Source organism: Vigna unguiculata, chromosome 1 (assembly GCF_037176805.1).
Source record: "Vigna unguiculata cultivar grain cowpea cultivar isolate G323 ecotype 2 chromosome 1, ASM3717680v1, whole genome shotgun sequence".
Classification (NCBI taxonomy): Eukaryota; Viridiplantae; Streptophyta; class Magnoliopsida; order Fabales; family Fabaceae; genus Vigna; species Vigna unguiculata.
The window spans coordinates 3,565,919-3,580,497 of record NC_140792.1 but is presented as its reverse complement, the minus strand read 5'-3'; the positions used below and the strand labels follow the sequence as shown (position 1 = coordinate 3,580,497).

Sequence of the window (14,579 nt, the reverse complement as noted above, 5' to 3'; positions counted from 1 at the left end):
GCTGTTAAGATCACCATACCAAGTTTGTTTACCCTCACTCACATTGAGGACAATGTTGGACTCAAGTGTGGGGGAGGGGTTTCAATTTTCATTTAATGTTTTTGTGTTTTTTGTTTAAGATTAGGTATTTTGTTTCTATTATGTTAGGCATGTTTGTTAGTGTTTTGATTGAGCCTCGTTTAGTCTTCATTGTTGCACTGAATGAAAATAAAGGCTTTTTGAGCACATGTGAATAATTTTGATTCTCCATCCTTAGTTAGAAGTTTTCACACCTGATTGACATGTTCATGCATTGTGTTTAGTTGGATTCTCATGAGAGTTAGATGACGGATCAGATTTGATGAATTATATCCTTAGTGAGCTTTGAGCCAAATTTCTTCATTGTGTGATGTACTCATGCTTGCAATGTGATCTAGAACTTGATTGAACTCTTTTTTATGCTACTTGTTTGTTTACACTCTTGAAAGGATCTAGGCATTTTGTGTGAACCATCCACTTAGCCAAACAGCCTTTCCTTGCACTATTCTCCATTGCACCCTACTTTGAGCCTAATTGACCTATTTTTGTTTGTGATATTTCAGCTCATTACAAGCCTTGAACCTTAAAACCATGATCAACCCAACCTTAGAGTTGTGAGGAACCTTGGAACTATTTTGAGCCCTATTGAGAAGTCTAAGTGTGGGGGAAAAAGGTGCAGAATTTGATTTTGGTGCATCATAAGAGTTTGGAAGGGTGTATGAATGAGAAAAAGATTGAAAAAAAAAAAGAGGTGGTCTGCATTGAATTACAAAAGAGAAAATTGAAAAAAAAAAGGAAAGAAAAGTGGAAAACAAAAGAGAAAGAGAAGAGAGTTTGCTGGTTTAATTGTTCAATTTTTGCAGAAATATAATTTGCACTTATTCTTCTCACATTTCTTTATTGCTCCCTCACTTCTCTTTGGTTTCTAGCTCTAAACCTCTCACTTTATTCCTCCTTCACCTTGACCACATCACAAGCCATATAAAAGTCCTTTTGATCTTGAGTTGTATTCATTTGAGTGGTAGAAATTAGAGGTTTTTCAAGCTTATGGCAATGCATGCTTGCATGAGGTGTGGAGTGAAATTTTTTCAGAAACACATGAGAGAATTGAGTGATACACATGCTGTGAGAGTTTGTCAATTTTGATCCTAGATCTGATTTGATTGAGATTCTTGTTTGTAATGCTTTAAACATGCTCTTGACTGGTTTGAATGATTCAAACTTTGATGGATGAAGTTTTTCTTTCCCTGCTCACATCTCTGCTCACAATTTTGAAACAATGTGCTTACAATGTTTACACTTTTCTTGGCTCATTCTCGCTTTGTCTAGTTCTTGCTTGTCTATGTTGTCTCCACAGACTCAACTAATTTTCCAGTCTGTGATCCGCAACTCTTGATGGTTGGGTTTGTGCTTGCTTGAGTCTGGTGTTATAGGTTTTTTTAGTCTTAGTTTTGCCCAGGAGTGCAAAAGTCTAAGTGTGGGGGTATTTGATAACTCAATTTCTATACCTTCATATTGAAGCTTATTGCACTCATTTGCCATTTTTAGTTTCCTTTATCTTTCATCATAGCTTAAAAATGTGATATTTTAAAGTTGTCTTCAAAAGCTGCAGTATCGCCTGGCGGTATTTGTTACCGCCCGGCGCATCTTAAAGGATCATTTTCCACTGTCACGTTCCCGCCTGGCGCTATCCTTATTCCGCTAGGCGCTGGCGGAAAAACGCTAGTTTTTCAGCACTGACCTTTGCTGCTTGTTTTGATCATAACTCTCTCTACAGGTGTCCAAATGAGTTGGTTCTTGTTGCGTTGGATTCTACACTCAAAGAGCTTTAATTGAAGTGGTAGAACGCAATTTTTGGAATTTTGTGCGAGATGCAGTTTCCTCTGGAAGATGGCAGCAGTTACAAAGGCAAAAACCACCTCATGTTTTCGTTGAAAACTTGGTGCATTTAGCAAAGCCTTGAGCAGACCCTTTCTTCACCTAATGGGCCTCTTCTCTGCACATGGAATAGCCCAAAAAGGAAGCTGATCTAGGGTTGGCCATCATTGCCACATCAGCAGACAAAACAGAAGAAAAATTCTGTTTGGACTGGCAGCACACACACTGAAAAAGGAGGATAAGCTTTTGGCAGCTTTTGCGGGACAGAATGTTGTTAGGAATTTGGAGAGGCAATTTGGTGCAGAGGGGAGGGGGCTGAAATTGGAAAAAGAAGGGACACAGAGAGACCTCAATTTTTTTTTTACAGTTTTCTCGTTTTAAAAAATAGAACGCATGTAACTCAGTTTCTCTCGAAGCTTTTCTGCAAATTTTCTCAGTAGAAGAGGGTAATGGTTAATACACTCGGGTAGCTTTTCATTTTTTTTCTCTGAAGTTTTTCTTATGCTATGAGAATGAATGTTCATCAATTTCTTCTAGCTTTCTATTGCAATTTCCAGTTTAGGAACGAAGTAATCTTACTCTCGGGTAGCCATAGTCCCTCGTATTATACTTATTTCTCACTGTTCCATTGCCTCTGATTTTCTTGATCTTCACCTCATTTTTAGTGCTACATTCTAGGTTTGTATGTGTTTTATCTAGTAGTGCTGAGATCAATGGTTGACTTTGCACAATGAACTCCAATCCAGTGTTAATCTCTGATTTTCTGGACTACTATTTCGGCCACTGGTTCTGCACTATTTTACCATGCTATTTGCTGCCTTTTTCATCTTTTTGAGCACTAGATTGGAGCACTTGCTATTTTGTTGATGCTTTTCTTTTGATATCTACTTTTACAGTTTAGTTTGATCTTGCATTTCACTTAATCTGTGCTGCGCTTTACATTCCAATCTTGCCTTTTTATTTTCCCAGTTTTACTGAAAGTAGTACCTATTTTGTTCTCTGTTACACATTTCTCTTTTCAGTTAAATCCTGGTTTAGTTACATTTTTGTTTTCTAGTTTCACAGTCTGTATGTAGTGTTAATTGCATTCTAATTATTTTAGTTATTACTACTTTCTGTTCTTACTTCTGAAAATCCTCAAAAATCTGTCTTTCAACACAATCAATGAACTCATTGCATTGACTCCATCCTTGGACTGACCTGAGTTGATCCTTATATTGCATTAGTAAAGGGTGATTAATTCAGTTTGTTTGGGACAGTTTAGGCGACAAAATCTGTCTACCACTTGGGCGAGATTATCAGTTCTCGCCACTGTTCGTACCTGCAGCATCCATACCTTCATACCCAAAATACATAACCAGGCAGTTCACACATTCACAGTAACATGCAGTCCCTACAAGACAAGAAACATGGCTGAAACAGATAGATTTACGGAAAGTACTAAAGACCCTAGCTTCCCTTACATGGAAAGAGCTAGCAAACTACTTCGACCCTAAGCCCACGAACGCAACAACTCCCAAAGCAGATTTGAGAGCTGGAAATAAAGACGATGAACAGATAGGGAACGAGGTTATAATGCTAACCCTCAGTTGGAATCACGAAAACAAGTTAGGAATGGAAGAAGGGGAGTGAGATACAACTTACGTGGAGAAGAAACGAGGTTGAGCTAGCTTGAAGTGAACTAAGGGCTAAACCCTAACATAGGTTCTGTGAGGGAACTAAAGAGAGAAGTGAGGCATTGTTTTTGCAAGGAAGGCAAAAGTGAGAGGAGTTTGATTGCCTTAGAGGTCTTGAACATCCTATGGGTCAGTCCTTAAGCCCATTAGACTTTGGGGCAGCTCTTAAATATTAGGACTGAAATAAGAGAGTCTTACACTCTGCATATAAAAAATATACCAAATTCATTTTTATTTTTAGTCCCAAATACTAACTAAATATACTAATATTAATATTATTCTATTAAATATAAATACGTTCGAATAAAAATTTACAAATTGGACTACGTTGAAAAAACTCAACATTTAGTCTATTAAGTAAGTCGTGATTGTGTATATTCACAACTCTATCTATATTTGTTTCTTCTCGGATAACTTTATCATGGTCGAAGGACAAGATGAAAGAAGAACATTTTAGTTATATGATCTAAAATGACTCACGTAAGAATGGTAACAATCATTTGCAAATGTATTTTAGTCCATATAAAACTTACATATAAGCGCAATACAAAATTAAGTATAAACCTTAAACATATAATTTAATCCTTGTTTCAACAGTTTAAAAAAATTAATAAAAAAATAAGAATAATAAAAAGATTAAGTTAAAAGTTATCTTTCTTAAAAAATACTAAATATTTACCAAATATAACCATAACTTCAACTCAAATTGATTTCCTTCGGATTTAAAAGTTTGTAATTGGAATTACTTTATTGACTCAATTCAAGTTTACTTATTGTTTCTTGATTTTTGATGAAAATAGAATCAAATCAAACGGTAATAATAATGGTACGTATGTGATGGGACCCACTAACTTACACACGTGCCGACCGAGTTCGGTTCTCTGCTGTAAAAGCGGTGCTAAGCCTCTACTGTGCTATTTAAAACGGCGTCGCTCACACTTTTTGAATTTAATAAAATATTTATTTATTTATTTTTAATATATTATTGAAACGGTTGCGTTTAGTTTTAAAATTTAACAGCTTTAGGTTATTGAAACGGTTCGTTTAGTTTTAAAATTTAATAGCTTTAGGTTATTGAAACGATTGCGTTTAGTTTTAAAATTTAATAGCTTTAGGTTATGTCTGGAAAACTATGAAGCGAGAAAAAACAACAACGATGACTTTCATAACCATTAAGATGAATAGTACTGAATTTTGGGGATGGATTTAGGGCCAGCAGTATTTTTCGGAACTAATTGCAGTAACAGCAGTGCAGAGCGTTACATCTCATCTCCACCACAAGGCTTCTTCGTTTTCACCGATTCAATCGTTGCATCTCGTCTCCACCACCAGCGCCTCTGCAATGCAATCGGAAGCACCGTCAGATGGCTACGCCGACATCATTGTTGTTTTTACTGTTGCTCAAGGTTTATTTTGTACCCAATTGGTTTCCCTTTTTGATGAACATCCATCACTTTATCATACTCGCAAACAGAGGTGTTTCTAATTGGGAACATTAAATCCTTTTCCCCTTTTGTCAATTGTGTGTTGTCTTGGTTTATTGTTGCAGGTGGTTGTTGACATTCAAATAAATTCAGATCGCATTGAAATGTATGCCGATTGAACATCTAAAGGTAATGTCCTTGATATTGAATTTGCTCAAATAATGTTATTTGAATTCTGATATTGCCAATGGTACAAAAGATGTGTGGTTGGATGATGATGCCTTATTCAAATGGAAAAAGAATCCTGCAAATTAAGAGAATAAACTAAAGGAATTGTGTGTGCAAAAATTATTGCTTCAATTGACAAACATTGGTGACTCAGAAATTGAAATTTTCATTTCATTAGCTATGTCGTTACTGTTTGTTTTCAGAAATCATTTATGTTCCATTACCTGGTTCATTATATCTATGAAATTTTGGTGCAGTTGGAGTGGAGCCATCGGTCGTGCCACCTAGTCTAGAATATCTTGGCCCATCTAATTTATAATTATTGTTATTTCTGTGTAGGTAAGAATTTGTGTGTGATGTATGGGTAATGAAGAAGTGTGATTGTGTTTTGGTGTAAGTTTTGAGATAATTTATTTTGACAACAGAACATGATTGTGTTGATCTGAGTGCATTTCAATCTGAGTGCAGCAAGAAGTTGATATTGACATTGGGATGAACACAAAACAAGTATGTGGGGGCTAAAATATCTTCCACCTTCGAAAGACCTATGCTACCTAAAATGCACTGCTCCAAAGTTATGGCTACTTGATTGGAGTCTCCAGAGACGATTATGGTTTTCATGAAGAAGCTATACAAGAATTTCCTTGCAGCTTTAGAAGAATGACTTTTGAAACATAACTTCCTATTGTAATATGTAGTTTTTCTTTTGAAGCAAAGCTTCTTGTTGTAATATGTAGTTTATGTTTTGAAGCAAAACTTCTTGTTGTAATATGTAATTTCTTTGTATTGTAATAATGTACAATTTAATTGGTGTAATAAAAAGTTGTTCTCAGAAATACTTCTTTTTCATTCTTGTTTATACAAAAGATGGTGCAAAGTTGATTACAAGAGCATATCAAATTTCAGAACTTAAAAAGCATTAAGGAAGTCATATTTTACAAACAACTAATCATGACAATAAAGTGACCTAACTAAATTCTAATAATTGATTTGATGCAATATTGCAGCCATCTTAGACATCCTGAAACAATAAAATAAGATGTATGTTAGTAACTTCAATAAGCATGCTAGTTATTGTTGTAAGTTACTGTTAAATTCTAAATAAATACACATACCATAAGCATGCTAGTGAAGCTCATTTGAAAGGGTTGAGATAGAGAAGGTACTGAATATGACTCTAATGGAACTGAAGTTGATGACTCCAATAAATTTTGACTTGAATGAAGTTGTGAAGGATTCACTTTTCTTCTTTTTTATTTTAATTCATCAACCCAACTCTTCAAACGTCTATACTTCTTTTGTTTTGGACCATCTTTCTTCTTAAAGCCAATACCTTTGGATGTTGATGATTCAACCACATGTTGTGTTGCCTTAATAGTCGTACCATGAGTACCATGTGATTGATTGTTCAATCGAATCGCAACCACTTTCTTCTTAAGTTCTAACACCCCTTCCCAAACCATAGTGCATGCTTCTGAATCATCTGATACATCATGAGCTAATCTTAAAAGTCTTGAACATAGTTGCTTATATTGTTTTGAGCTTTCCAATCTAGGATCAACATTGATTGGCTTTCCACCATGATCACTCATTGCATCACTTCGTGCATGTCTTGCCCACCTCTTCAATATATATTTTTCTGGGAGAAGCTTGATATCCTTACAAAATAGTATTCTTAATGAATGACAACACAATATTTCCCATTGTTCAAATTTTCTACAACTACAAGTAATTGCCCACTCTCCATTCTCTAAGTATGACTCATATGAAACATTCCATTCTCCTTTTTCATCCACCATTGTTATGACATAGTTGCAACATACATTGGTTTCATTCCTTTCAATTATGTTTGTTGTAGATACAAGATCCCATTCTCGTTGGAACAAGTTGAACATAGGAGGAGTGTATATCTGTGAAAGTTGTCGAATTAATGGTGAACTTTGTACTATCATTCTTGGTATCTTTTGGCGCATCTCATAATCATGTTGTAACTCATTGTATCTTTTTTCTTGAACAATCCGTTCAAATTGCTTAAAAAATTGGTTGATATTCAAATTAGGCCTTGTGCAATTCTTTATATCTGAATTAATGCTTTCACTTAGTTGTGTGCTCCTCATGCCAAGCGTAAAAGCATTCTTCATATAACATGTTGCCCATTTCTCTTTTTTCTGATATATTGAATTCAACCATGTGTTTTCTTCAACATTGTATTTCACCAATAAATCTCTCCATGAGTTTTCAAAATCTATTTCTTCTTCATAATCATACATACACTTCTTGAAATCTCGTAAGAAATGTGATCCATCCTTCATTAAATTTCCAAGATGCTTGACTCCATTCCTCATTATATGCCATGTGCACAAACCATGCTTTGTCAACGACATAATCTCCTTTAATGCTCTTTTCATGGCTTGGTCTCTTGATCAGTAAAAATAGTTTGTGGATTTTTTTGATTGTGTGCTTGCAAAAATGTTTGAAATAACCATTTGAAGGACTCAATGGTCTCATCATACAATAAGGCTGCCCCAAATATCACCCCTCCTCTATAATGATTAAATCCCGAGAAAATTGCAAGAGGCCTATGATCTCCATTTGTACAATATGTTGTATCCAACAAAATGACATCTCCAAAACAATGATAATCAAATAACATTCTTGCATCAGCCCAAAATATGTTTGTTATTTGTTCTTCCAAATCCATTTGGTAGGCATGGAAAAATGAAGGATTATCTATTAGTTGTTGTTGGAAATATTGTAACAAAATTCCAGCTTCACCATATGCCATATCTCTTCGCCTCTTTGAGTTCAGATAGTTCTTTGCATCTTCTCTTGTATAGCCTAAATTCTCTCTACCTCCTGTATATTTACTCATCAAATCAAATGATGCCTTTTGTTGAATCCCTGCCTGTTCTGCCATTTCAAGATCATATGCTTGACAATCTGTTATTTTTCTTTGACAAGGTAATAGATGAACTGTTTCTGGTGGATGAAGTGGGTGGTTATGATCATCAATAAAATCAACTACTCTATATCTTTCACCAACTCTTTTAACTTTCATTCTTGTAGCACATCCTGTTCTTGTCTCAGGTCGAGGATTATTGGTCTTAAAGTCTCTTTTATCTGGTTTTCGCATACCTTCCTTGCAACAAACATAGATGTAAGAAGTAATACACCCATCTTTTTTATTCTTGCTAGGGTAGTGTTTTCTAACTCCAAAACCTTTACTACCACCATAATTAACCCAAAACTTCCATGCATCTTCTAAGTTATCAAATTCAAGACCAAGTTTAAGACTCAAACCTGTATCCATCAATTACTCCTATAAAAAACAAATATAAATAAAAACATTTATTAAATTGGTCATAAAAAAACATGAATGTTTTTAAGGAGAATCATGACAGAAACATAATAATATATGCTTACACATTTAAATGTTGAGAAGAAAAAAAAACTCAAAAGATCTACGCTGAATAACAAAAATAAATAAATAATGACCTGATAAACTTTTGAGTCCTGGTCCTGAGCAACTGCACTGTTTCATTCAGATGAGGGTTTTTTTACAACAGTGAAAGAGGAACTGTTAAAACGTTACGTTTCATTTTTTTCTACTAAAAGTTAATGTATTTTATAAAATTGGAAAAGTGTAAACGATGTCGTTTTAACTAGGCCAACAGGAATTAAATTAAAAAAAGTGCAAACGATACCGTTTTAATTGGGTCAGCAGAGACTCAGTACCTTCCTGTTCAGTAGAGAAACCAAACTCCGTGCCGACCATACCCACCCTTTTACGATTGAACATTGAAACCAAACCAAAAAGACCAAAACCAAAATCCACGGAACAAAAAATATTGATTTCATAGTTGTCTAAAAGATTCAGTGGTTCCACAATTCTTGCACGAAAACACAATTGTCTCATACCAAGAAGGCAAAAAATCTGTATGGAAAAAATATTTCATATGCACCAAGCTTGAAATTAAGAAAGGGAAAAAAATAAACTAAGGCTTTTATATACTAATTACATATAATTTTCCAATCACTTTATTAGTTTCTATTAAAATTTATAAAAATTACATGTTCATTAAAACTAAGAAAATTCAACTAAGTTTCTTCATTGGTGTACAACACTTTTAAATATACTTATGAAACTCTATCATAAGCTGCATACTTTAATACAACTAAATGTGTTAAAGATTCACAAGCTTTTAATAGAAACGAAAAAGTTTATGAAAAAAAACAAAAGATTAATTTTGGATATGAACGTGGAATTTATATGATCTTTGTCGTTAAAAAAATTATGGTAATCCTTTTTAAATTTGTTAGATCACTTTAAAGAATTTGATTTCTCTGTTCCCTTCTAAACAAATTCTCTAATTTTAAGTAAAAGATTTGATACTAAGAAAAATATTTTTAAAAGTGTATAGGTGGTGTTGTAAACAAAAAGATATATGGAAAAGATGCCGTGTCTTATTGAGGGTGAATAAAATATTAAAAGAGATTATATATATATATATATATATATATACATATATATATATATATATATGTATATACATATATATACATATATATATATATATATATATATATATATATATATATGTATATATATATATGTATATATATATATGTATATATATATATATATACATATATATATATACATATATATATATATATACATATATATATATATATATATGTATGTATATATATATATGAAGGTAGTTCTAAGATCAAGTGAATGAGTTTAAAACATGAGCCTATGCTAATAAGTAAATGAACCTAAATGAAACATCAAATAAATTTAATAAAATTTGGTTAAAAAGACTAAATTAAAGCATTTATATAGTTGAAGCACTAAATTGGCTCAAGGTTTTTAGGAGGGACTAATTCCAATTTTCACTAAAAGTTGAATAATCAAAAACATATTTAATCCCTCAATAATACATAGTCCCCTTCTCCACATATCTCTTTGTTCTTTGTTTTCTACATGGTATCAAGAGCCCTAAACAATCCATAATTGAGAATGGATCCTTGCAGTAGTTCCTCTTTCCTAAACCCTTAGCCATTACCCTTAAGCCCTAAGTTTCTTTCACAAATTTTATGATTTAGAAAAGATTCTTGTAGTAGTTCCTATTTCCTAACCCATAAGCCATAAGCCTTAAGCCTTTTTCGCAATTTTTCAGGTTTCACCTGATTACAATTTTGTTTTCTACTTTAAGGCATTTCTAGAGGTTCTACCCCATGTTCTTTATGTCATTTTAAGGTATTTGCAATCCTCTAATATTAGGATCTGTTTTGTTCGTTGCTTTCGCGGTGTGATTCACATTTTTTGTTTTGTATTCGATTTAGTATGGCAACTCGTAAAGATGATTCTCTTAAATATATTAATGTGCAATTGGATGGTAGAAATTATTCCTACTGGAGTTATGTTATAAAAAACTTTCTTCATGAAAAGTCCATGTGGGGTTATGGTTCAGGTAATTGGGATAAGGAGTAGGAATGTGGAACTCTATGTCTTGAACCAGTTCAAAGAATCAACAATTGCAACCTCTAGTGTGAATTTATTTTCATTTCACTTGTCTTCTTCTTTCTCAGCTTGCATTTGGTGGTGTTACAAGCACCTCAACATTCGATATTTAGACCTTTCACAATTTTGACATTTAATATTTTGATCTTTTGCAATTTTGGTATTTATAGATTTGTATATTTATTTTTAATCAATTATTTTATTTATAATTTATATTCTTTTATAAACTCGTGTGAATATAAATTTAAAAATATATTTAATTTAATATTTCTAAATTAATCCGAAATAAAAAAAAATTGAAGAGTAATTATAATAAAATACATAATTTAAATATATTGTAATAATGGTAATAGAAAAATTGTCATAATAAAATATTATAATTAATATTAGTTTTTGTAAAATTAATTTAGATAAATGTATATTTATTTGGTTAAAATAATTTATGTAATATATTTTTTGTATGTAATAAATTAGAAAAATAAAATAAAATAATAATATGATTGTATGTGGAAATATTTGAAAAAATATTAATGTAAAGTTAAAAATTAGTAATACGAATTTAAAATATATAGGTTTAATTATAAAAGAAATATTTGAAAAAATATTTAAAAAGTATGATTATTTTAAAAATTTTTATTTAGAAAAAATATGTAAATTTAAAATATAATAAAATATAAAATTTCTGAATAAAATTGTATAAAAAAATTTAAAATACAAAAGGTATAAAATTCAAAAATTTAAATTTAAATTCGAATGAGATAATTATTTGTGGTAGTTATTAGTTATTTAAATTAAAGTTCATAATTAAAAAAATATTAATGTTAAATTAATTATTAGTAATAGTTGTCTAGTAAACAAAGAATAAGGTAAATTAAGATAATTAATTTAAATTAAATTTGAAAAATGTATATTTAAATAGTTAAATCTTAATTTTATTTTCTAACTTATTATTATAAAATAAATATTTCATAAATTATTTTAATCAAATAAATATTGAATTTATCAAAATTAATTTTATAAAAAACAACCATAATTATAATATTTTTTTATGATATTTTTTCTATTACGATAATTACAATATATTTAAATGATCTTATTTATTATAATCATTCTTTAATTTTTTTTACTCAACTAATTTATAAATATTAAATAAAATATATTTTTTAAATTTATATTTAAAAAAAGTTTTTAAAGAAATATAAATTTTTAATAAATTAATTTATTATAAATGAATATATCAATTTATAAAACTAAAAAAAAAAGTTAAGAATTCGTTCATAAAAAACATAATTACAGTCGCAAACAATATGTAAAATTAGGAAAAAGCATGATGAAAATTTAATTTTGGAAAAAATGTATTTAAAAAGTAAAAAAAAATATAATTTGAGAAAAAAATTCTTATTATCAGGTCAATAAAATTAAAAGCGATCTACAATAATAAATAGGAAAAAAATATGTTTTTAGTCCCTGTAGTTTCAATGTATTTTGTAAATGGTCCTTGCTCGAAATTTGATTATCGTTTGGTCCCTGGGCTTTCAAAATGTTTGTTTTTCGTCCCTATTTTTGAACGGTGTTACGTGGCAAACAAAGTTCCACATCAGTACCAGATCTGTTGACACTTGTGTTGACACATAATTGACACGTGTCTCATTATTTTTTTTTTTTAATTTATGTTTTAAGATAAGTGAAATAGGCATTTTGGAAGTGAGTTTTTAATGGAAGAAAGGGTTGAATGGCAAGAGAGATATGGAAGGATTACAAGATAAAAACTAGTTGCAGTGAAATTGGGAGATCCAATTGACGAAGACATTGTTGTATTAAAAGGAGGTTAGTGGGTTGATGTTGGTGGTGGATGAAGTAAATTTTGGGGATTAGGGTTTCTTATTGTTCTCCCTTTCAAAAAATGAAAAAGAGTCATGGATCGAAGTGTTCCACCTCCTCTTCTTCATCTTCAAAGCTCGGATGTTCAAAAATTTGTGGATGTGGGAAAAGATTATTGCTTTTGAAAGCCACCACCGCAAAGAACAATGGTAGATTTTTTTGGAGATGTAGAAACTGGGCAGTAAGTATCAATTTTGGTAGTGTTTAGATCTGAGGCAGTTATTTGTTCTGAATGAATTTTTTTTTTTGGCCATTGTAGAGTGAAGGAAGTTGTAGCTTATTCCAATGAGCTGATGAGGTGGAACCTATTTGGGAAGGATTAACAGAGAAAAAAGAAGAAACCTTTTGTTATAATGAGAGAATGATTGTGGATTTGCTTCAGAAGAATGCCAAGCTAAAGAAGAAGTTGATGGAAGAGAGAAAAATGGGTTAAATTAAGATGTGGCTTTTCTTAGTTTCATGGGCATTTACTATTGTTTTTTGTACTTTATTCGTGCTGAAAATCAATTATAACATGTAGGCTGTTTATGTTTACTTTGTAATGAGTGGTGTTGAATTAAGACATTAGTTTTGGGTGTGTTATCAATCCATTCCATGGAAGTGTTATTTGTTATCAGTTTGTGGTGAATTGTAAAAAATGACATATAAATGTTAAAAACTTTGGCATTTGAAGATTATTTGTTATTAGTGTCTTTGTTACCAGTTCCTTACGAGTCCATTTGGAGTTGTTATCATTCCTTGTGACATATAATTGTTTAAAATTTTGGCATGAACTCGTCCATTATTAAGTGGTCCATAACATGTGTTGTAATATGAACACATACATGTATTAATTGGTTCAATATCATATAGATATTTAGCACAGAACATATTATATTACCAAGAGGATATAAATATAAAAGTTGCTCCATTAACATATCAAACGGTCCATAAACATTACAATGGTTCAATATCATGACAAGTGGTGATAAAGATAACAAGTGGTCCCCTAAAGTTGAATACAAAGCTTGATTCAAAGTTTGGTACAACCAAAATAACACATCTTCCCAAAATAAAGTTCCAATACCACTTAGAATTAAAAAACTCCCAAAATAACATAGCTTCTTCACTTTCATCCAATTCTTCAACACCACTATCATCCACATCACTTTGCTCATCCACACCAGCAACATCCTCATTCTCAGCATCTCTACCTTGACCAGCAAAATTATCCCTTCTGGCATCCCCTTTCTAAAAAACATCAACTTCTTCCAATATACCCTCATCCTCCACTTTGGCATCCTCTAAGTCAGCAACCCCAACATCTTTTATAGTAGCCTCATCCTCCAGTCTTGCATCCCCCTTATTAGCAACCACATCTTTTTCTCCAATATCCTCTTTCTCAACTCTTGCATCCCCCTTTCCCACCATATCCACATTCAACACCAGCCAACACCACATTAGGCCCCTCTTCACGTCCACCCTCACCTGCATCATGTGTTCATTCAATCAACTCAATAGGTTCAGCTGTACTCACCACATGTTCTACATAAATCTGGACCTCTTCTTTCTTTCTTTCTTTCTTTCTGCACAAGCACATAATTGCAGTGCATCATTATCTGATACAAAAGGCCTTAAATCCCTATCCATCCGACCTCTCTTTGGCTTCCACCATAGCTTCATCGCCTCATCGTATTTGAACTCCTCCTTCAATATAGACAACGCCTCAAAATAGGAGCACCTATCAAGATCCAATTCGTGGAAAACATGTTCTTCCCCTTCGTTGTAACGCAAAAACCCATCCTTAAATGACTCAAATTTTCCCATGTGGAAAAATGCAACTGAGAAAGACATTCTCTGCAAAATCAGAAACCCTAATTCGTCACCCCAAACGAAAATCCCAAATGCAACCAACGATTTCAAAGCATAAAACGAACCAACCAGTAAACGAATTGAAAACCTAAA

General features: G+C 32.0%; 2 protein-coding genes and 1 long non-coding RNA gene across 3 annotated transcripts; 1 reads left to right on the top strand and 2 right to left on the bottom strand.

Moving 5' to 3' along the window:
• The first annotated feature begins 4,680 nt into the window (after positions 1-4,680).
• Positions 4,681-6,060, top strand: LOC146888627 (uncharacterized). The gene is made up of 3 exons (XR_014993018.1): positions 4,681-4,978; positions 5,122-5,185; positions 5,693-6,060. It is a non-coding gene; the product is annotated as an uncharacterized LOC146888627 (long non-coding RNA).
• A 417-nt stretch (positions 6,061-6,477) lies between these two features.
• Positions 6,478-7,632, bottom strand: LOC114182598 (protein FAR-RED ELONGATED HYPOCOTYL 3-like). Its single transcript, XM_028069496.2, has one exon. It carries the CDS (start codon positions 7,630-7,632, stop codon positions 6,478-6,480), a length of 1,155 nt encoding a protein of 384 aa, XP_027925297.2.
• Positions 7,629-8,534, bottom strand: LOC114182587 (protein FAR1-RELATED SEQUENCE 5-like). The gene has a single exon (XM_028069487.1). It carries the CDS (start codon positions 8,532-8,534, stop codon positions 7,629-7,631), a length of 906 nt encoding a protein of 301 aa, XP_027925288.1.
• Between the last annotated feature and the right edge of the window lie 6,045 nt (positions 8,535-14,579).